Source organism: Pelodiscus sinensis, chromosome 2 (genome assembly GCF_052426305.1).
Source record: "Pelodiscus sinensis isolate ZL-2025 chromosome 2, ASM5242630v1, whole genome shotgun sequence".
NCBI classification, from domain to species: domain Eukaryota; kingdom Metazoa; phylum Chordata; order Testudines; family Trionychidae; genus Pelodiscus; species Pelodiscus sinensis.
The window spans coordinates 2,596,266-2,617,182 of record NC_143053.1 but is presented as its reverse complement, the minus strand read 5'-3'; the positions used below and the strand labels follow the sequence as shown (position 1 = coordinate 2,617,182).

At 76.2% G+C, this 20,917-nt stretch overlaps 1 protein-coding gene across 1 annotated transcript in view; it reads left to right on the top strand.

Moving 5' to 3' along the window:
• Window positions 1-20,917, top strand: part of CPSF1 (cleavage and polyadenylation specific factor 1) — a 37,360-nt gene that overhangs the window by 13,995 nt on the left and 2,448 nt on the right. The window contains exons 11-33 of the mRNA XM_089776105.1: window positions 180-267; window positions 860-985; window positions 1,451-1,502; window positions 3,376-3,470; window positions 3,730-3,804; window positions 4,149-4,229; window positions 5,032-5,121; window positions 5,257-5,367; window positions 5,595-5,736; window positions 5,840-6,018; window positions 6,816-6,952; window positions 7,151-7,325; window positions 7,980-8,186; window positions 8,743-8,832; window positions 11,468-11,611; window positions 11,907-12,059; window positions 12,683-12,799; window positions 12,882-12,972; window positions 13,139-13,223; window positions 13,332-13,473; window positions 13,826-13,978; window positions 14,845-15,021; window positions 20,260-20,326. Of these exons, the coding sequence (XP_089632231.1) occupies window positions 180-267; window positions 860-985; window positions 1,451-1,502; window positions 3,376-3,470; window positions 3,730-3,804; window positions 4,149-4,229; window positions 5,032-5,121; window positions 5,257-5,367; window positions 5,595-5,736; window positions 5,840-6,018; window positions 6,816-6,952; window positions 7,151-7,325; window positions 7,980-8,186; window positions 8,743-8,832; window positions 11,468-11,611; window positions 11,907-12,059; window positions 12,683-12,799; window positions 12,882-12,972; window positions 13,139-13,223; window positions 13,332-13,473; window positions 13,826-13,978; window positions 14,845-15,021; window positions 20,260-20,326 (2,777 nt within the window). The remainder of the gene's footprint in view (window positions 1-179; window positions 268-859; window positions 986-1,450; window positions 1,503-3,375; window positions 3,471-3,729; window positions 3,805-4,148; window positions 4,230-5,031; window positions 5,122-5,256; window positions 5,368-5,594; window positions 5,737-5,839; window positions 6,019-6,815; window positions 6,953-7,150; window positions 7,326-7,979; window positions 8,187-8,742; window positions 8,833-11,467; window positions 11,612-11,906; window positions 12,060-12,682; window positions 12,800-12,881; window positions 12,973-13,138; window positions 13,224-13,331; window positions 13,474-13,825; window positions 13,979-14,844; window positions 15,022-20,259; window positions 20,327-20,917) is intronic.

Here is a 20,917-nt window from a genome sequence, read left to right as displayed (position 1 = left end):
TCGGGGCCGGGCCGGGCCGTTCGGCTCTGACTGGCTTTCCGGCCGGGACGCCCCCGGTGCTCTCGCTGTGACTTGGCCGGCGTGATCCGGGCCCAGGCAGGGGCCGCCCTGCCCCACGGGGCGTGGGCTCTGGGCCATGCTCGGGCTCCCGGCCTCACTGCTGCCCCGTCTCTCCTCAGCTACGTGCTGACCCTCATCACCGACGGCATGAGGAGCGTCCGCTCCTTCCACTTCGACAAGGCGGCCGCCAGCGTCCTCACCACCTGTGTAAGCCGCTGGGCGGGGCCTGGCAGGCTGAGTCTCGCCCGGGGCGTCTCCTGGCCTGGCCAGCGGGCACCCGGCCCTCCCCGTGCCAGGCTCGTGCCATCTGGGGTGGCGGTGCCCGGGCGCGGGGGCTGGCTGGCGCGGGGGGGTGGCGGAGCCCGGGCACGGGGGCTGTTTGGCGCGGGGGGGGGGCGGTGGTGCCCGGGCATGGGGGCTGTTTGGTGCGGGGGGGGCGGTGGTGCCCAGGCGCGGGGGCTGGTGGGCGCGGGGGGCGGTGGTGCCCGGGCATGGGGGCTGTTTGGCGCGGGGGGGGGGGGGTGGTGCCCAGGCACGGGGGCTGTTTGGCGCGGGGGGGGCGGTGGTGCCCGGGCACGGGAGCTGTTTGGCGCGGGGGGGGGCGGTGGTGCCCGGCTGTGGGGGCTGGTGGGCGCGGGGGGCGGTGGTGCCCGGGCACGGGGGCTGGTTGGCGCGGGGGGGGGCGGTGGTGCCCGGCTGTGGGGGCTGGTGGGCGCGGGGGGGTGGCGGGGCTGGGCTCAGGCGAGCCCCAGAACAGGGCAGAGGGGTCCTGAGGGCGTCCATGTCTCTGCTCCCTCAGATGATCACGATGGAGCCGGGTTACCTGTTCCTGGGCTCGCGGCTCGGTAACTCCCTGCTGCTCAGGTACACGGAGAAGCTGCAGGAGCCCCCGGTGAACGTTGCCAAGGACCCGTCCGACAAGCAGGTCAGGGCAGCCTGGGGCCTGCGGGTGCCTCCCCTCACTGCCCTCCAACGTGCTTTTCTCCCTGCCCCCCTCCCAGGCTTCCGCCCTGGCGCCGTTCCCTGCGTGGCTGGCGCTGTCCCTGGGGCTGGCGTAGTGGCCACTGCGGCCTGCATGGCTCTGTGAGCGAGTAGCCAATGGCCCCTGTGGCCTCCGGCTGGGAGCTGGAGATGCTGAAGGGGCCGGGTTTGGCCCTGTCCCAGAGCAGGGCTGGCCCCACCTGCAGGGTCTGTCTCCAGCTGGCCCTGGCCTGGCTGCCTGGGGGTTCGGGCTCGTGCCCGTGCGCCGGGGGGCCGGAGGGTGCCCAGCTCCTCCCGCTGGGTGGCCCGGTGCTGTTCCCCAGTCTCGGCTGCCCCGTTGGCCGAGTGAGGGTCGGAGCCCGGGGCGGGGGGAGACGTCCTGTCACTGCCGGCCGCTCTGTTCCCCCAGGAGGAGCCCCCCGTCAAGAAGAAACGGTCGGAGTCGGCTGGGAACTGGGCTGGTAGGTGGGCGCCCGCTGGGGTCGAGGGGCGCTTGGGGAGCACAAAGGGGGCCAAGCGAGCCAGCCGGGGGCACGGCGCAGCTCCGGCTCCCTGGGGTGTGGTGGGGGTGGGAGGCGGGGGCGTGGTGCGGCTCCTGCTCCCTGGGGTGTGGCGGGGGTGGGAGGCGGGGGCCCGGCGCGGCTCCGGCTCCCTGGGGCGTGGCGGGGGTGGGAGGCGGGGGCCCGGCACGGCTCCGGTTCCCTGGGGCGTGGCGGGGGTGGGAGGCGGGGGCCCGGCGTGGCTCCGGTTCCCTGGGGTGTGGCGGGGGTGGGAGGCGGGGACCCGGCACGGCTCCGGTTCCCTGGGGCGTGGCGGGGGTGGGAGGCGGGGGCCCGGCGCGGCTCCGGTTCCCTGGGGCGTGGCAGGGGTGGGAGGCGGGGGCCCGGCGCGGCTCCGGTTCCCTGGGGTGTGGCGGGGGTGGGTGGTGGGGGTGGGAGGTGAGGGCCCGGCGCGGCTCCGGCTCCCTGGGGTGTGGCGGGGGTGGGAGGCGAGGGCCCGGCGCGGCTCCGGCTCCCTGGGGTGTGGCGGGGGTGGGAGGCGAGGGCCCGGCGTGGCTCCGGCTCCCTGGGGCGTGGCGGGGGTGGGAGGCGGGGGCCCGGCGCGGCTCCGGCTCCCTGGGGCGTGGCGGGGGTGGGAGGCGGGGGCCCGGCGCGGCTCCGGCTCCCTGGGGCGTGGCGGGGGTGGGAGGCGGGGGCCCGGCGCGGCTCCGGCTCCCTGGGGCGTGGCGGGGGTGGGAGGCGGGGGCCCGGCGCGGCTCCGGTTCCCTGGGGCGTGGCGGGGGTGGGAGGCGGGGGCCCGGCGCGGCTCCGGTTCCCTGGGGCGTGGCGGGGGTGGGAGGCGGGGGCCCGGCGCGGCTCCGGTTCCCTGGGGCGTGGCGGGGGTGGGAGGCGGGGGCCCGGCGCGGCTCCGGCTCCCTGGGGCGTGTCGGGGGTGGGAGGCGGGGGCCCGGCACGGCTCCGGTTCCCTGGGGCGTGGCGGGGGTGGGAGGCGGGGGCCCGGCGCGGCTCCGGTTCCCTGGGGCGTGGCGGGGGTGGGAGGCGGGGGCCCGGCGCGGCTCCGGTTCCCTGGGGCGTGGCGGGGGTGGGAGGCGGGGGCCCGGCGCGGCTCCGGTTCCCTGGGGCGTGGCGGGGGTGGGAGGCGGGGGCCCGGCGCGGCTCCGGTTCCCTGGGGCGTGGCGGGGGTGGGAGGCGGGGGCCCGGCGCGGCTCCGGCTCCCTGGGGCGTGGCGGGGGTGGGAGGCGGGGGCCCGGCGCGGCTCCGGCTCCCTGGGGCGTGGCGGGGGTGGGAGGCGGGGCTCGGCGCGGCTCCGGTTCCCTGGGGCGTGGCGGGGGTGGGAGGCGGGGGCCCGGCGCGGCTCCGGCTCCCTGGGGCGTGGCGGGGGTGGGAGGCGGGGGCTCGGCGCGGCTCCGGTTCCCTGGGGTTTGGCGGGGGTGGGAGGCGGGGGCTCGGCGCGGCTCCGGTTCCCTGGGGTGTGGCGGGGGTGGGAGGCGGGGGCTCGGCGCGGCTCCGGTTCCCTGGGGTTTGGCGGGGGTGGGAGGCGGGGGCTCGGCGTGGCTCCGGTTCCCTGGGGTGTGGCGGGGGTGGGAGGCGGGGGCCCGGCGCGGCTCCGGCTCCCTGGGGTGTGGCGGGGGTGGGAGGCGGGGGCCCGGCGCGGCTCCGGCTCCCTGGGGTGTGGCGGGGGTGGGAGGCGGGGGCCCGGCGCGGCTCCGGCTCCCTGGGGTGTGGCGGGGGTGGGAGGCGGGGGCCCGGCGCGGCTCCGGCTCCCTGGGGTGTGGCGGGGGTGGGAGGCGGGGGCCCGGCGCGGCTCCGGCCCAGGCTCCGCTCGCTGTCGCAGGAGGGAAGTCGGCCCCACAGGACGAGGTGGACGAGATCGAGGTGTACGGCAGCGAGGCCCAGTCGGGGACCCAGCTGGCCACCTACTCCTTCGAGGTACGTGCTCCGCCGGGCGCGGTCAGGCCGGGCCCCTCTGCGCAGCGGCTGGGTTCAGCTGCGGGGAGCCGGGCCCTGCCGCCCCACGGTGAGCCCTGGGGCCCGGCCAGGCAGTGGGCGTCTGGCCCCCCGGTGCTGACCCTGTCCCCCAGCTCCGTGGCAGCTGGGGCTGAGCGGGCGCTGGGGCCCTAGGGGGCGGGGCCCCGTGGCCCCCGGGGGGCGGGGCTGGCACAGGGCCTGACCCCCTTGTGTCTTGCAGGTGTGTGACAGCATCCTCAACATCGGGCCCTGCGCCAACGCGGCCATGGGGGAGCCCGCCTTCCTGTCCGAAGAGGTGCGTCGCCCGCTGCTCCTCCCGCCCCCCCCCAGGCCTGCCGGCTCCTGGGGCTGGGGCAGTGCCCTGTGCAGCTAGCGCCGGGCGCCTTTCGAACCCCCGTTCCCTGGCTGCCCCAGGAGCAGCCAGCGCTTGGCCTCGCGTCCTGCCCGGGCACTGGCGCCGGCTGCTCCCGGGGCGGGGGGAGCGCAGGACCCCGAGGACGGGCGCCGGCGCTGGAGTGGGGCTGGGAGCCGAGGGGTGAGGGGCGGGTACCGGGGGTGGGGTGTGCGGAGCTGTGCTGGGGTCCAGCCCTCCAGCTTCCCCCTCGCGGCTCCTGACCCTGCTTGTCTCGGCGGCTGCAGTTCCAGAACAGCCCGGAGCCGGACCTGGAGATCGTGGTTTGTTCGGGCTACGGGAAGAATGGAGCCCTCTCCGTCCTGCAGGTGAGCACGGCGCCGGCGGGGGGGGCTGTGCAGGGGGAGCCTGGCGGGTGTGTCTGTGCCCGGGGGGGGGGAGCCTGGCGGGTGTGTCTGTGCCCGGGGGGGGGGGGGGAGCCTGGGACTGGTGTGTCTGTGCCCGGGGGGGGGAGCCTGGCGCAGGTGTGTCTGTGCCCGGGGGGGAGCCTGGGACTGGTGTGTCTGTGCCCGGGGGGGTGGGATGCCGGGGGCCCAGGGCCCACGGAAGGCAGAGGCGGGCCTGCCTGCTGAGGGGTGGGGTGCCCAGGCATCCCGGAGGGCAGAGGCGGGCCTGCCTGGGGAGGGGTGGGGTGCTCGGGCCCCCGGGAGGGCAGAGACGGGCCTGCCTGGGGAGGGGTGGGGTGCCCAGGCCCCCGGGAGGGCAGAGACGGGCCTGCCTGAGGAGGGGTGGGGTGCCCAGGCCCCCCGGAGGGCAGAGAGGGGCCTGCCTGCTGAGGGGTGGGGTGCCCGGGCCCCCGGGAGGGCAGAGACGGGCCTGCCTGGGGAGGGGTGGGGTGCCTGGGCCCCCCGGAGGGCAGAGACGGGCCTGCCTAGGGAGGGGTGGGGTGCCCAGGCCCCCGGGAGGGCAGAGACGGGCCTGCCTGAGGAGGGGTGGGAGGCGGAGCAGGCAGGGCTGGGGTGTGAGCGGCGCTAGCGCCTCCTGCTGGCTCGGTGGCAGGGCAGGGCTGGCTGGAGCGTGGCCCCGTCTGCGGGGGCGGCCCCGTGGTCTCGGGGCCCAGCGGGGGGGCTCCGGGGAGCTGCCGTTCTAGCCTCCGCCCCCTCCCCACAGAAGAGCATCCGCCCCCAAGTGGTGACGACCTTCGAGCTGCCCGGCTGCTACGACATGTGGACGGTGATCGCGCCGCAGAGGAAGGAGGAGGTCAGCGCCGGCCCCTCCTCCGCCGCTTCCCCGAGCCCCGGCTCCTTCGGAGCAGCCCCCCCACCGGGCTGGCCTGCGGGCGGGGCCCGGGGCTGCGGGGGGCGCGGGCTCACGGGCGGCTTCCTTCTCCCGCAGGACGAGAGCGCCCAGGGGGAGAGTGGGGAGAAGGAGCCCGGCCCCCCCGAGCCCGAGGACGATGGCAAGAGACACGGGTTCCTCATCCTGAGCCGCGAGGACTCCACCATGGTACGGCCCCGGCCTGTCCGCGAGGGCCCCGAGCGCGGAGCTCAGAGCGCGCAGGCCAGGGCAGGGGAGCGGCTGTTCTGCGCTGCTCGGGGGGGGAGCAGGGGCCTGGCCCCCCCCCCCCCAGCGCACGGGGCGCTGAACGCTCCGGGGAGGGGCGGGGCGGGCGGCTTGGTGTGGGGGCTCGGGCCCCGCCCACACTGACCGCCCCCCGGCCGCACGCCCCGCAGATCCTGCAGACGGGCCAGGAGATCATGGAGCTGGACACCAGCGGCTTCGCCACGCAGGGCCCCACGGTGTTCGCTGGCAACATCGGGGAGAACCGCTACATCGTGCAGGTCTCGCCCCTGGGCATCCGGCTGCTGGAAGGAGGTGGGTGTTGCGGGGGCATCGTGGCCACCCGCTAGCGGGGGCCTGGTGCGTGTGGGGGGCCCCCCGGTCTCCCCCGCCTCAGCCGCGTGGCTCTGTCGTCCAGTGAACCAGCTGCACTTCATCCCCGTGGACCTGGGCTCCCCCATCGTGCACTGCGCCGTGGCCGACCCCTACGTGGTGATCATGAGCGCCGAGGGCCAGGTGACCATGTTCGTGCTGAAGAGCGACACCTACGGGGGCAGGACCCACCGGCTCACCCTGCAGAAGCCCCAGCTGCACCACGTGAGTCTGGGGTGCTGCTGCTCGGGGCGGGCAGATGTCGCGTGCCGGGGACGGCTCCGCCCTGGGCGGGGGCTCTGTGCCCCTGCCCTCCCCGTGCCGGAGCCGCTCCCGGCGCACAAGCCAGACCCTGTGGGGGCGGGCGGGCAGACAGGCTGCAGCGTGTCCCGCGCTGCCCGGCCTGCACAAAGGGAATAAGGGGCCAGTCTGGCAGCTCCGCTGGGCGTCCCACGCGCCCGGGGAAACACGCCGGGTTGGCTGATTGGCGGCACGGAGCAAGACCGCGGCCAGGCTGTGCGGCCCGAGAGTCCGACCCGGCCCCACGGGACACAGCGGACGTGTGTCAGCCGGTCTAACGTCGCGCCCCTCCCCGTGTGCTCCCGACCGTGCTGAGCGGCGGGTCCCTGGCCGCCTCGGGAGCGGTGAACGGGATGGGCTGGCCGGCGTGTGGGGGGTTTCCCTCCTTCCGGTAGTGCCAGGAGACAGCCGCGCAGAAGGGTGTTCTCAGCCCGGTGCCTTCGTGTGTGTGTGTGTGTGTGTCCCCCCCCCCCGGCACGGTGCCTTCGTGTGTGTGTCCCCCCCCCCCCCGGCACGGTGCCTTCGTGTGTGTGTGTGTGTGTCGTCCCCCCCCCCCCCCCCCCCCGGCACGGTGCCTTCGTGTGTGTGTCCCCCCCCCCCCGGCACGGTGCCGGCCAATGGCTCTCTCGAACGCCTGGCACGGGTTAATGCCCATCCCGTCGCGATGCCAGCGGATGGTCCGTGCCCGGGCTGGTGGTACCCACAGCCCCTCTGCCTTGCAGCAGTCGAAGGTGATCGCGCTGTGCGTGTACCGCGACGTCAGCGGCATGTTCACCACGGAGAGCCGGACGGCCAGCACCAAGGACGAGCTCTTGCTCCGGAGCCAGGCGGAGGTGGAGATGGTCATTCAGGACATCAGGTGGGAGAGCGGCGGGCCCTTCCCTGGCCGTGGGGGGCAGGCAGGGGGTGCGGGGCCTGAGCGCTGGCCGGGTGCCGAGCCGCCCGCAGGGGGGGACAGGGCGCAGCTGGGGTGCCAGGCCCGTCGGCACGCGCTGTGTGCCCGAGGGGCGCGGGGGGGGGAGGCGCCTGGCCCCCGTAACAGCCCCCCCGCCCGCAGTAACTCGGTGGACGACGAGGAGGAGATGCTCTACGGGGACTCCGGCTCGCTGTTCAGCCCCGCCAAGGAGGAGCCGCGCCGCAGCAGCCTGTCGCTGGCAGACCGGGACCCCCACCAGTACAAGGCGGAGCCCACGCACTGGTGCGTGCTGGTGCGGGAGAGCGGCACCATGGAGGTGAGGCCCGGCCCCACCCTCCGGAGCCAGCTGTGGCCGTGCCCGCGTGGCGCTGAGCAAGGCGGGGAGGCCTGCGGGTGCAGCCGGCCGGCAGCGGGTGCTTAGGCACAGGCGCCCTGCCCCCGGAGTCGGCCCCATGAGGGGAGGCCGGGGGGCCGGGGGCGCGGAGCTGCTGGTGGGGGCGGGCAGGCAGGTGAGTCCCAGCTCCCCTCTGAACTTCCAAAGGGTCGGCCGCGAGCAGGCTTCCTACCAAGCCGTGACCCCTGCTGCCCCGGGCCCGTTGGGGGGGTTTCTAGGCCCCCCTTGCATGGAATCTCTCTTAGCCCCGTGCCCTAAAGGGGAGCAGTTACACTGAGGCTGGGCTGTAATGTGCCCCACAGCCCGTGTGATTAACCTGTGGAACTCCTGGCTGCACGGCAGACTCCCAAGGGTGCCGAAAGGCCCTAGTGTTCCCTGGCTGAGAGTAACACGCCAGCCGCCCTGCTTCAGGGCTGAGCCAGGCCTGGCCGGAGGGGCCTTGGGCGCGTTCTCCAGGGGCCTTTGTGCAGGGACGGGCCCGCAGGCGTCGGGGGAGCTGGCTGCTCCGGCCGTGGCTGGGGGGCCCTGCCAGGCGCCTCCCCGGGCCCCGCCTCGCTCACTGTCTCCCCCCCGCAGATCTACCAGCTGCCCGACTGGCGCCTGGTCTTCCTGGTGAAGAACTTCCCCATGGGGCAGCGGGTGCTGGTGGACAGCTCGTTCGGGCAGCCCGCGGCGCAGGGGGACGCCAAGAAGGAGGAGGTGACGCGGCAGGGGGAGATGCCCCTGGTGAAGGAGGTGCTGCTGGTGGCGCTGGGCCATCGCCAGAGCCGGCCGTACCTGCTGGTGAGCTGGGGGCTGCCGCGCTTGGAGCCAGGCCCCCCGGTGCTCGCGACCCTCCTGGGCGGGCGTGGGCGGCTGGGGTGGGGCTGGCTGGGGAACGGGGCCAGGGAGCAGCTGTCCGTGCTGCTGCCAGACTGGAAGGGCCCAGCGCCCGGGGACGGGTTCTGTTCGATCTCCTCGGCCACTGGGACGCAGGCGCCTGGGAGGTGTGCGGGCAGAGCAGCCGGGAGGGGCCGCCGGGGGCCGTGGGACGGGGCTGGGGGGTCGCGCTCTGTCCGGGGGCGGGGCGGGGCGCATGGGGACGGCCAGAGGGGAGCGCAGGCCAAGTGCAGCATTCGGGGACCGAGCGCCGCCCCGGGGGCCGCTGGCCGGGAGGTGTCTGCGCAGGGCAGCGGTGGGAGCCCGTCCCTGGGGCGTGTCGCGCCAGGCCTGGCGTTGTGGGGGCTCCCCTCCCCAGCCCGGCCTCACCCCCTCCGCGGCCGGGAGCCGGGCCCGCCAGGCCTGTGTGTCTGTGGGCCCAGGAGCGCCGGCGTCTCAGCCCCTCTCGCCCGGCCGGCAGGTTCACGTGGACCAGGAGCTGCTCATTTACGAGGCGTTCGGCCACGACTCCCAGCTGGGCCAGAGCAACCTGAAAGTCCGGTTTAAGAAGGTAAACGGAGCAGAGCCGGCCTGCGGGCCCCCCGCTCGTCTGCACGGGGCCCCGAGCACCCCCCCAGGCTGCCTCAGCCCCCCCCCCGCCCCCCGGCCCGCCTCAGCCCCCCCCCGGCCCGCTTCTGTCCCCCCCCGGGCCGCCTCTGTCCCCCCCCAGCCTGCCTCTGTCCCCCTTGGGCCCGCCTCAGCCCCCCCCACTTGCGTCAGGCTTTTGAGATTGTCTTGCCACAAGCACCCCGGAAATCCCCCAAGGGGGGGCTGCTGCAAGGTGGGTGCGTTTGTGATGGGGGGGGGTTGTCCACTCTTGTGGTCCTGGGTCCACGCTGGTCGCCGTTCCCTGGTGGCTGTGTGGGCTGTGGGCGACCCCTACTGGCCTGTGTCTGTAGCACTGCCCAGCGGGGGGAGGGGATTCCTGGGGCCATGGCCAGCCACTTCCCACCCGGCCGGGGAAGGGGTGTAACAAGGAGGGGGGTGGCTACTGGGGGTGAGTGTTGGTGGTTGGAGAAGGGGCCGTCGGAGTGTGGGGGAGCGTGGAGGAGGCAGACTGATGCCAGGACGGGGTTCAGGGGCTGTCGGCCTGTCCTCCTGGGCCGACCTCGCGCCCACGCGGGGCGGTATCTCGGAGAAGCAATACTCCCACGTTTACTGGCTGGCCGAGTCCCATCAAGCTGCCAACGCGCCGTCGCAGCATCCCTGGCTGGGTCGGGGCCAACGGGCCAGTCAGGCTGGAAGGGCACAGCGAGGGGTCCAGGTCGGGGCTCGAGTCTCCGCTGATTTCGGAGGATCCCCAGCTGGGAGGGTTGCGAGTGCTTTGGAGGCTGGGTCGCGACTCAACGTGATCTGGGCAAACCGCAGCAATGGCCGGAGGGAAGCAGGATGAAGTGGAACACGGGCCAATGCAAAGAGCTGCCCGGAGGAAGGACCAGTCCGTGTCTCACGCCGGGAAGCGACTGTCCCGGGGGGGGGCCTGGGGGCAGCGTGGGCCCCACGCTCCATAGGAGTCAGCAGTGTGAGGCTGCTGCACGACAAGCAAACGAGATTCAGTCGCATTGACTGGAGTGTGGTGAGCCGGACAGGAGAGGTCGTTCCGCTCCGCTCCGCTCCGCCCTGCGCTCATTCGGCCTCGGCTGGAGTGTTGTCCAGGTCTGGAGGGGTCCAGAGAGGAGCAGCAGGAATGCTGAAAGGTCCAGAGACCATGAGCAGGGAGGGGAGGCTGAAGGAACCGGGCCTGTTTAGTTTGCAGGAAGCGTGGGAGGGGACGTGAGAGCCGTTCCAAGTGTCTAAAAGGGTCCCGGGGGGAGGGGGATAATCGTCCCCCTGGGCCCTGCGGATGGGCGGGAAGCACTGGGCTCACGCTGCCGCCAGGGAGGTTTTGGTTGCACGTTGGGAAGAGCGTCCTGCCCGTCGGGGGTTAAGCCCTGGAATCTGTAGCCCAGGGCGTTGGTGGAGCCCGGGTCAGACAGGCCGGGCCAGGGATGGGCCTGGCATTCCCAGCTCTGCCGGGAGCGCAGGGCCTGGATTCCACAGCCGCCCCGCCCCACGGGGGCTGGGTCCTGTGTGGGGCGCCGGAGTCCCAGCTCTGGAGGGGAGGTCCCGGGCGGGGGTTCCCGGCTCCCCCCTGTCCCCGCGGCGGGGCGCCTGGAGGGGAGGACCCGGGCGGGGGTTCCCGGCTCCCCCCTGTCCCCGCGGCGGGGCGCCTGGAGGGGAGGACCCGGGCGGGGGTTCCCGGCTCCCCCCTGTCCCCGCGGCGGGGCGCCTGGAGGGGAGGACCCGGGCGGGGGTTCCCGGCTCCCCCCTGTCCCCGCGGCGGGGCGCCTGGAGGGGAGGACCCGGGCGTGGGTTCCCTGCTCCCCCCTGTCCCCGCGGCGGGGCGCCTGGAGGGGAGGACCCGGGCGGGGGTTCCCGGCTCCCCCCTGTCCCCGCGGCGGGGCGCCTGGAGGGGAGGACCCGGGCGGGGGTTCCCGGCTCCCCCCTGTCCCCGCGGCGGGGCGCCTGGAGGGGAGGACCCGGGCGGGGGTTCCCGGCTCCCCCCTGTCCCCGCGGCGGGGCGCCTGGAGGGGAGGACCCGGGCGGGGGTTCCCGGCTCCCCCCTGTCCCCGCGGCGGGGCGCCTGGAGGGGAGGACCCGGGCGGGGGTTCCCGGCTCCCCCCTGTCCTCGCGGCGGGGCGCCTGGAGGGGAGGACCCGGGCGGGGGTTCCCGGCTCCCCCCTGTCCCCGCGGCGGGGCGCCTGGAGGGGAGGACCCAGGGGTGGGTTCCCAGCTCTCTCCCAGCCCTCGCGGCGGGGCGCCTGGAGGGGAGGACCCGGGCGGGGGTTCCCGGCTCCCCCCTGTCCTCGCGGCGGGGCGCCTGGAGGGGAGGACCCGGGCGGGGGTTCCCGGCTCCCCCCTGTCCCCGCGGCGGGGCGCCTGGAGGGGAGGACCCAGGGGTGGGTTCCCAGCTCTCTCCCAGCCCTCGCGGCGGGGCGCCTGGAGGGGAGGACCCGGGCGGGGGTTCCCGGCTCCCCCCTGTCCCCGCGGCGGGGCGCCTGGAGGTGAAGACCTGGGCGGGGCGCCTGGAGGTGAAGACCTGGGCGGGGCGCCTGGAGGCCCTCGCTCAGCAGGGGCCTCAGCAGCCCCCGTCCTGTCCCTGCCAGGTGCCCCACAACATCAACTTCCGGGAGAAGAAGCTGAAGCCGTCCAAGAAGAAGTCGGAGAGCGCGGGGGGCGAGGACGCAGGGGGCGCGCGGGGGCGGGTCGCCCGCTTCCGCTTCTTCGAGGACATCTACGGCTACTCGGGGGTGAGCCGGGGCAGGGTCACTCCCTCGGGAGCGGGCAGGGCCCTGGGGCGGCGAGACCCCTCGGGGTGCTGGGGGCTGGTCATTGCGCTGCCCTACAGGGAGAGCCCAGAAGCCAGGAGGGGGCTGGCTGAGCCGGTGCTTGGAGCGGAGGCTGGGCAGGGCCGGGGCTGTGGGCTGGGCCAGCCCTGGGTGGCCGGGAAGAGCCTGCGGAGAGGGAGCGGGAGCCCCGGGGCCGGAGCGCCCTGTCAGGAGGCCCTGGCTCCCCGCTCTGACCCGGTGCTGTCTCTGCCCCCAGGTGTTCATCTGCGGCCCGTCCCCGCACTGGCTGCTGGTGACGGCCCGGGGGGCCCTGCGCCTGCACCCCATGACCATCGACGGCTTGATCGAGTCCTTCGCCCCCTTCCACAACGTCAACTGCCCCAAGGGCTTTCTCTATTTCAACCGGCAGGTGCGTGGGGCCGAGCCCTGCCGGGGCTCCCTGGGGAGACGGGAACGAGGGGTCACCCGACAAAAGGAACAGGCCGCAGGTTTCAAACAAACAGAAGGCCGTTTCTCTACACGCAGAGCACAGGCAACCTGTGGAACTCCTCGCCAGAGGACGCGGTGGAGGCTAGAACTTTAACAGGGTTGAAAACGAGCTAGCTAGATCCATGGAGGTTAGGTCCTTCAATGGCTATTAGCAGGGCTTGCCGAACCGTGGCGAGTCCCGCTTGCCAGCCGCGCTGTCCGGCGATTTGCGCATGCACAGATCGCCCGAACCCGGCTCTTGCGGGTTGCAATCTACTTGCCACGGGCGCGTAGATTGCATTATTTGTTGAGCCCGGATGGGTCGGGATGGTGCCCTGGCCTGTCTGTCTGGAGGTGGGTGCTGGAGGGATCCCGGGAGGATTCCCTGTTGTGTCCCCTCCCTCTGGGGCACCTGGCACCGGTCGCTGGGGGCAGACCGGACCCTGGGCTGGATGGAGCCTTGGTCTGACCCCGCCTGGCCCTCCCTGTGAGGCGCGAGGACCTAGGCACCCTCCCGGCCAGCAGCTCCCCTCTCGGTGCGGGGCTGACGGGCTCTGCTTGCAGGGGGAGCTGCGGATCAGCGTGCTGCCCGCCTACCTGTCCTACGACGCCCCGTGGCCCGTGAGGAAGATCCCGCTGCGCTGCACCACGCACTACGTGGCTTACCACGTGGAGTCCAAGGTACGGCCGGGCCCGGGGAGGGGCGGCCCGCTCTTCGTGCTGCCCCCCGGCGGCCCCGCTAACGGCTGCGTGTCCCGGGCAGGTCTACGCCGTGGCCACCAGCGTCATCAACGCCTGCACCCGCATCCCCCGCATGACGGGAGAGGAGAAGGAGTTCGAGAGCATCGAGCGGGGTGAGCGGGGCCCGGCCAGGCCAGGCTCCCGGCCCCGGGGGCTTCGCGTCAGGCCTGTGCTGCTCCCCCGGGCCGGAGAACCCTGGCGGTCCCTGGGGCGGGGGCGGGGGTGCCCGGGCTGGGAGGCCTCGGACAGGCCCATGCAGCTGCCTCGGTCTCTCCCCAGACGAGCGCTACATCCACCCGCAGCAGGAGGCCTTCTCCATCCAGCTGATGTCGCCGGTGAGCTGGGAGACCATCCCCAACACCCGGTAAGGGCCCGGCCCCGGCGGAGGGCCGGACATGGGGGGTCTGGGAGGAGCGGCTGGGCCCGGTTCCTGCCTGGGCCCGGCCCTGAGCCCCCCCTGCCGCCCGGCCAGGATCGAGCTGGAGGAGTGGGAGCACGTGACCTGCATGAAGACGGTGTCGCTGAAGAGCGAGGAGACGGTGTCGGGGCTGAAGGGTTACATCGCCACCGGCACGTGCCTCATGCAGGGCGAGGAGGTGACCTGCCGCGGCCGGGTGAGTGGGGCCGGGCTGCCCCCGGGGCCTGGGCGCAGAGGGGGGCGTAGGCGGAGCTGGCCTGGCTGTCTCCACGGAGCCAGGCTCTGTGCGCGCCTGCGCTTGTGCCGTCCTGCTGGGCCCTCGGGCGGGGGGTCGCCTCCCGCTCCCAGCCAGGCGGGCGTGTGGATCCGGGCGGCAGGGAGGGAGCGGCCCTGCTTTCCCGGTGAGATTCGCACGCTGCCGGCCGAGGAGCTGAGCGCCCGCCCGGGTTTGTGTGTCTGCCGGTGGGGCGCGTGCCCGCCTGCCTCGGGCCACGGAACAGTCGTTCCGCACGTGGCTGGCACAGCGTAGAGCCCCCCCGTCTCCGCAGATCCTCATCATGGACATCATCGAGGTGGTGCCGGAGCCGGGGCAGCCGCTCACCAAGAACAAGTTCAAGGTGCTGTACGAGAAGGAGCAGAAGGGCCCGGTCACTGCGCTTTGCCACTGCCACGGCTACCTGGTCTCGGCCATCGGCCAGAAGGTGAGAGGCCCCGGGGACGGCAGCCGCCGGAGCCCCCTTCCCAGCCGGGCCAGGGCCCGTCTCCGCCACCCGGTCCTGGAGGGGGGTGCTGAGTGTGAGCCGGGGCCAGCTGGGGTTGTGGGGAATGGAGCCTGGGGGGAGGGGGCTGGTTCTGATCCAGCTGAGGAGGGGGGTTACGGGGAACAAGGCCTGGCTCTGATCCAGGCAGGGGGAGGTTATGGGGAACGGGGCCTAGGGGGCGCTGGTTCTGATCCAGCTGGGGAGGGGGTTACGGGGAACACGGCCTGGCTCTGATCCAGGCAGGGGGAGGTTATGGGGAACGGGGCCTAGGGGGCGCTGGTTCTGATCCAGCTGGGGAGGGGGGTTACGGGGAACAAGGCCTGGCTCTGATCCAGGCAGGGGGAGGTTATGGGGAACGGGGCCTAGGGGGCGCTGGCTCTGATCCAGCTGGGGAGGAGGGTTATGGGGAACAAGGCCTGGCTCTGATCCAGGCAGGGGGAGGTTATGGGGAACGGGGCCTAGGGGGCGCTGGCTCTGATCCAGCTGGGGAGGAGGGTTATGGGGAACAAGGCCTGGCTCTGATCCAGGCAGGGGGAGGTTATGGGGAACGGGGCCTAGGGGGCGCTGGTTCTGATCCAGCTGAGGAGGGGGGTTACGGGGAACAAGGCCTGGCTCTGATCCAGGCAGGGGGAGGTTATGGGGAACGGGGCCTAGGGGGCGCTGGTTCTGATCCAGCTGGGGAGGGGGGTTACGGGCAGTGCTGGTGCCGATCCAGCCCCGGGCTGGGGCGGGGTGCGAGGGACGCTGGGGCCTGGCCGTGCCGCCCTGCCCGTCCATGGCCATGAGCCGCCCTTGCCCCGCCGCAGATCTTCCTGTGGAGCCTGAAGGACAACGAGCTGACGGGCATGGCCTTCATCGACACGCAGCTCTACATCCACCAGATGATCAGCGTCAAGAACTTCATCCTGGCCGCCGACGTCATGAAGAGCATCTCGCTGCTGCGCTACCAGGAGGAGAGCAAGACGCTGTCGCTCGTCAGCCGGGTGCGGGCGGGCGGAGGGAGCGGGGTGGGGGGCTCAGCCTGGCACTGTAAACACCTCCCGCCCCGGCCCGGTGCTGGGTCCCCTCCCGGGGCTGCGTGGGCTCCCCCGGCCCGGTGCTGGGTCCCCTCCCGGGGCTGCGTGGGCTCCCCCTGGCCCGGTGCTGGGTCCCCTCCCGGGGCTGCGTGGGCTCCCCCTGGCCCGGTGCTGGGTCCCCTCCCGGGGCTGCGTGGGCTCCCCCGGCCCGGTGCTGGGTCCCCTCCCAGGGCTGCGTGGGCTCCCCCGGCCCGGTGCTGGGTCCCCTCCCGGGGCTGCGTGGGCTCCCCGGGCCCGGTGCTGGGTCCCCTCCCAGGGCTGCGTGGGCTCCCCCCGGCCCGGTGCTGGGTCCCCTCCCAGGGCTGCGTGGGCTCCCCGGGCCCGGTGCTGGGTCCCCTCCCAGGGCTGCGTGGGCTCCCCGGGCCCGGTGCTGGGTCCCCTCCCGGGGCTGCGTGGGCTCCCCCGGCCCGGTGCTGGGTCCCCTCCCAGGGCTGCGTGGGCTCCCCCGGCCCGGTGCTGGGTCCCCTCCCGGGGCTGCGTGGGCTCCCCCGGCCCGGTGCTGGGTCCCGCCCGCGGCTGCGTGGGCTCCCCGGGCCCGGTGCTGGGTCCCGCCCGCGGCTGCGTGGGCTCCCCGGGCCCGGTGCTGGGTCCCGCCCGCGGCTGCGTGGGCTCCCCCCGGCCCGGTGCTGGGTCCTGCCTGCGGCTGCGTGGGCTCCCCCGGCCCGGTGCTGGGTCCCCTCCCGGGGCTGCGTGGGCTCCCCCCGGCCCGGTGCTGGGTCCCCTCCCGGGGCTGCGTGGGCTCCCCCGGCCCGGTGCTGGGTCCCCTCCCGGGGCTGCGTGGGCTCCCCCGGCCCGGTGCTGGGTCCCCTCCCGGGGCTGCGTGGGCTCCCCCCGGCCCGGTGCTGGGTCCCCTCCCGGGGCTGCGTGGGCTCCCCCCGGCCCGGTGCTGGGTCCCCTCCCGGGGCTGCGTGGGCTCCCCCGGCCCGGTGCTGGGTCCCCTCCCGGGGCTGCGTGGGCTCCCCCCGGCCCGGTGCTGGGTCCCCTCCCGGGGCTGCGTGGGCTCCCCCGGCCCGGTGCTGGGTCCCCTCCCGGGGCTGCATGGGCTCCCCCGGCCCGGTGCTGGGTCCCGCCCGCGGCTGCGTGGGCTCCCCCGGCCCGGTGCTGGGTCCCCTCCCGGGGCTGCGTGGGCTCCCCCCGGCCCGGTGCTGGGTCCCCTCCCGGGGCTGCATGGGCTCCCCCGGCCCGGTGCTGGGTCCCCTCCCGGGGCTGCGTGGGCTCCCCCCGGCCCGGTGCTGGGTCCCCTCCCGGGGCTGCGTGGGCTCCCCCGGCCCGGTGCTGGGTCCCCTCCCGGGGCTGCGTGGGCTCCCCCCGGCCCGGTGCTGGGTCCCCTCCCGGGGCTGCATGGGCTCCCCCGGCCCGGTGCTGGGTCCCGCCCGCGGCTGCGTGGGCTCCCCCGGCCCGGTGCTGGGTCCCCTCCCGGGGCTGCGTGGGCTCCCCCGGCCCGGTGCTGGGTCCCCTCCCGGGGCTGCGTGGGCTCCCCCGGCCCGGTGCTGGGTCCCGCCCGCGGCTGCGTGGGCTCCCCGGGCCCGGTGCTGGGTCCCCTCCCGCGGCTGCGTGGGCTCCCCCGGCCCGGTGCTGGGTCCCCTCCCAGGGCTGCGTGGGCTCCCCGGGCCCGGTGCTGGGTCCCCTCCCGGGGCTGCGTGGGCTCCCCCGGCCCGGTGCTGGGTCCCCTCCCGGGGCTGCGTGGGCTCCCCCTGGCCCGGTGCTGGGTCCCCTCCCAGGGCTGCGTGGGCTCCCCCCGGCCCGGTGCTGGGTCCCCTCCCGGGGCTGCGTGGGCTCCCCCCGGCCCGGTGCTGGGTCCCCTCCCGGGGCTGCGTGGGCTCCCCCCGGCCTGGTGCTGGGTCCCCTCCCGGGGCTGCGTGGGCTCCCCCGGCCCGGTGCTGGGTCCCCTCCCGGGGCTGCATGGGCTCCCCCGGCCCGGTGCTGGGTCCCCTCCCGGGGCTGCGTGGGCTCCCCCGGCCCGGTGCTGGGTCCCCTCCCGGGGCTGCGTGGGCTCCCCCGGCCCGGTGCTGGGTCCCCTCCCGGGGCTGCGTGGGCTCCCCCCGGCCCGGTGCTGGGTCCCCTCCCGGGGCTGCGTGGGCTCCCCCTGGCCCGGTGCTGGGTCCCCTCCCGGGGCTGCGTGGGCTCCCCCGGCCCGGTGCTGGGTCCCCTCCCGGGGCTGCGTGGGCTCCCCCGGCCCGGTGCTGGGTCCCCTCCCGCGGCTGCGTGGGCTCCCCCTGGCCCGGTGCTGGGTCCCCTCCCGGGGCTGGGTCCCCTCCCAGGGCTGCGTGGGCTCCCCCGGCCCGGTGCTGGGTCCCCTCCCGGGGCTGCGTGGGCTCCCCCCGGCCTGGTGCTGGGTCCCCTCCCGGGGCTGCGTGGGCTCCCCCGGCCCGGTGCTGGGTCCCCTCCCAGGGCTGCGTGGGCTCCCCCCGGCCTGGTGCTGGGTCCCCTCCCGGGGCTGCGTGGGCTCCCCCTGGCCCGGTGCTGGGTCCCCTCCCGGGGCTGCGTGGGCTCCCCCCGGCCTGGTGCTGGGTCCCCTCCCGGGGCTGCGTGGGCTCCCCCGGCCCGGTGCTGGGTCCCCTCCCAGGGCTGCGTGGGCTCCCCCCGGCCCGGTGCTGGGTCCCCTCCCGCGGCTGCGTGGGCTCCCCCCGGCCTGGTGCTGGGTCCCCTCCCGCGGCTGCGTGGGCTCCCCCGGCCCGGTGCTGGGTCCCCGCCCGCGGCTGCGTGGGCTCCCCCGGCCCGGTGCTGGGTCCCCTCCCGGGGCTGCGTGGGCTCCCCCGGCCCGGTGCTGGGTCCCCTCCCGGGGCTGCGTGGGCTCCCCCGGCCCGGTGCTGGGTCCCCTCCCGGGGCTGCGTGGGCTCCCCCGGCCCGGTGCTGGGTCCCCTCCCGGGGCTGCGTGGGCTCCCCCGGCCCGGTGCTGGGTCCCGCCCGCGGCTGCGTGGGCTCCCCGGGCCCGGTGCTGGGTCCCCTCCCGCGGCTGCGTGGGCTCCCCCGGCCCGGTGCTGGGTCCCCTCCCAGGGCTGCGTGGGCTCCCCGGGCCCGGTGCTGGGTCCCCTCCCGGGGCTGCGTGGGCTCCCCCGGCCCGGTGCTGGGTCCCCTCCCGGGGCTGCGTGGGCTCCCCCTGGCCCGGTGCTGGGTCCCCTCCCAGGGCTGCGTGGGCTCCCCCCGGCCCGGTGCTGGGTCCCCTCCCGGGGCTGCGTGGGCTCCCCCGGCCCGGTGCTGGGTCCCCTCCCGGGGCTGCGTGGGCTCCCCCCGGCCCGGTGCTGGGTCCCCTCCCGGGGCTGCGTGGGCTCCCCCCGGCCTGGTGCTGGGTCCCCTCCCGGGGCTGCGTGGGCTCCCCCGGCCCGGTGCTGGGTCCCCTCCCGGGGCTGCATGGGCTCCCCCGGCCCGGTGCTGGGTCCCCTCCCGGGGCTGCGTGGGCTCCCCCGGCCCGGTGCTGGGTCCCCTCCCGGGGCTGCGTGGGCTCCCCCGGCCCGGTGCTGGGTCCCCTCCCGGGGCTGCGTGGGCTCCCCCCGGCCCGGTGCTGGGTCCCCTCCCGGGGCTGCGTGGGCTCCCCCTGGCCCGGTGCTGGGTCCCCTCCCGGGGCTGCGTGGGCTCCCCCGGCCCGGTGCTGGGTCCCCTCCCGGGGCTGCGTGGGCTCCCCCGGCCCGGTGCTGGGTCCCCTCCCGCGGCTGCGTGGGCTCCCCCTGGCCCGGTGCTGGGTCCCCTCCCGGGGCTGGGTCCCCTCCCAGGGCTGCGTGGGCTCCCCCGGCCCGGTGCTGGGTCCCCTCCCGGGGCTGCGTGGGCTCCCCCTGGCCCGGTGCTGGGTCCCCTCCCAGGGCTGCGTGGGCTCCCCCCGGCCTGGTGCTGGGTCCCCTCCCGGGGCTGCGTGGGCTCCCCCTGGCCCGGTGCTGGGTCCCCTCCCGGGGCTGCGTGGGCTCCCCCCGGCCTGGTGCTGGGTCCCCTCCCGGGGCTGCGTGGGCTCCCCCGGCCCGGTGCTGGGTCCCCTCCCAGGGCTGCGTGGGCTCCCCCCGGCCCGGTGCTGGGTCCCCTCCCGCGGCTGCGTGGGCTCCCCCCGGCCTGGTGCTGGGTCCCCTCCCGCGGCTGCGTGGGCTCCCCCGGCCCGGTGCTGGGTCCCCGCCCGCGGCTGCGTGGGCTCCCCCGGCCCGGTGCTGGGTCCCCTCCCGGGGCTGCGTGGGCTCCCCCGGCCCGGTGCTGGGTCCCCTCCCGGGGCTGCGTGGGCTCCCCCGGCCCGGTGCTGGGTCCCCTCCCGGGGCTGCGTGGGCTCCCCCGGCCCGGTGCTGGGTCCCCTCCCGCGGCTGCGTGGGCTCCCCCGGCCCGGTGCTGGGTCCCCGCCCACGGCTGCGTGGGCTCCCCTGGCCCGGTGCTGGGTCCCCTCCCGCGGCTGCGTGGGCTCCCCCGGCCCGGTGCTGGGTCCTGCCCGCGGCTGCGTGGGCTCCCCTGGCCCGGTGCTGGGTCCCCGCCCGCGGCTGCGTGGGCTCCCCCTGACCCGGTGCTGGGTCCCCTCCCGGGGCTGCATGGGCTCCCCCGGCCCGGTGCTGGGTCCCCTCCCGGGGCTGCGTGGGCTCCCCCGGCCCAGTGCTGGGTCCCCTCCCGGGGCTGGGTCCCCTCCCAGGGCTGCGTGGGCTCCCCCGGCCCGGTGCTGGGTCCCCTCCCAGGGCTGCGTGGGCTCCCCCGGCCCGGTGCTGGGTCCCCTCCCGCGGCTGCGTGGGCTCCCCCGGCCCGGTGCTGGGTCCCCGCCCGCGGCTGCGTGGGCTCCCCCGGCCCGGTGCTGGGTCCCCTCCCGCGGCTGCGTGGGCTCCCCCGGCCCGGTGCTGGGTCCCGCCCGCGGCTGCGTGGGCTCCCCCGGCCCGGTGCTGGGTCCCGCCCGCGGCTGCGTGGGCTCCCCCGGCCCGGTGCTGGGTCCCGCCCGCGGCTGCGTGGGCTCCCCCGGCCCGGTGCTGGGTCCCGCCCGTGGCTCCGTGGGCTCCCCCCGGCCCGGTGCTGGGTCCCGCCCGTGGCTCCGTGGGCTCCCCCTGACCCGGTGCTGGGTCCCGCCCGCGGCTCCGTGGGCTCCCCCTGACCCGGTGCTGGGTCCCGCCCGCGGCTCCGTGGGCTCCCCCCGGCCCGGTGCTGGGTCCCGCCCGCGGCTGCGTGGGCTCCCCCTGACGGTTTCTCCTGGCGCAGGATGCCAAGCCCTTGGAGGTGTACAGCGTGGACTTCATGGTGGACACAGACCAGCTGGGCTTCCTAGGTACGCACCATGCCCCTGCGTAGGGCTCGGCCGGGGCTCAGGGCGGGAGCCTCGGGGCCACCTGGTGGAGCCTGAGCTGCCCAGGTCCCCCCGGTCCTGCACCCCCATGGCAGCGAGATGAGACTCCGCCGGCCAGTAGAACGGGGGTTATTGCTCCTCCAGGACACAGCCCAGCACGGACGGGACGTGGTTTCAGGAGTCAGGGCCAGGATGCCTCAGCTCCCTTGGGGTGGGGGCCATTGTCACCCCTAGACCCTCAGCTAATGCTGCGTCCTTCATGTTTCCCAGCCAGCACCCCCCTCGCTCTCTGACCCTGCCCCCCAACCAGGTGTCGTCTCCCCGCCCCCCCAAGAGCCTTATCTGGTCAAACTGGGCCCGGGTGTCTGGGCCAATCCACACGTGGGTGAGTCCGTGGGGATCTCACAGCCCAGCGCAGGGGGACCCCGGATCACAGAGCAGACGGCCCCCCACTACGTCACCCCTCCCTCTCAGTGTTGTGAATTGGGGGCACGAAGGCAGAGCCAGCCGCCGTGGGCAGATGGGGCGGGGCTGGCGCCTGGTGTGGAGCTGGGCGGGGGGCCGGAGCGTGCC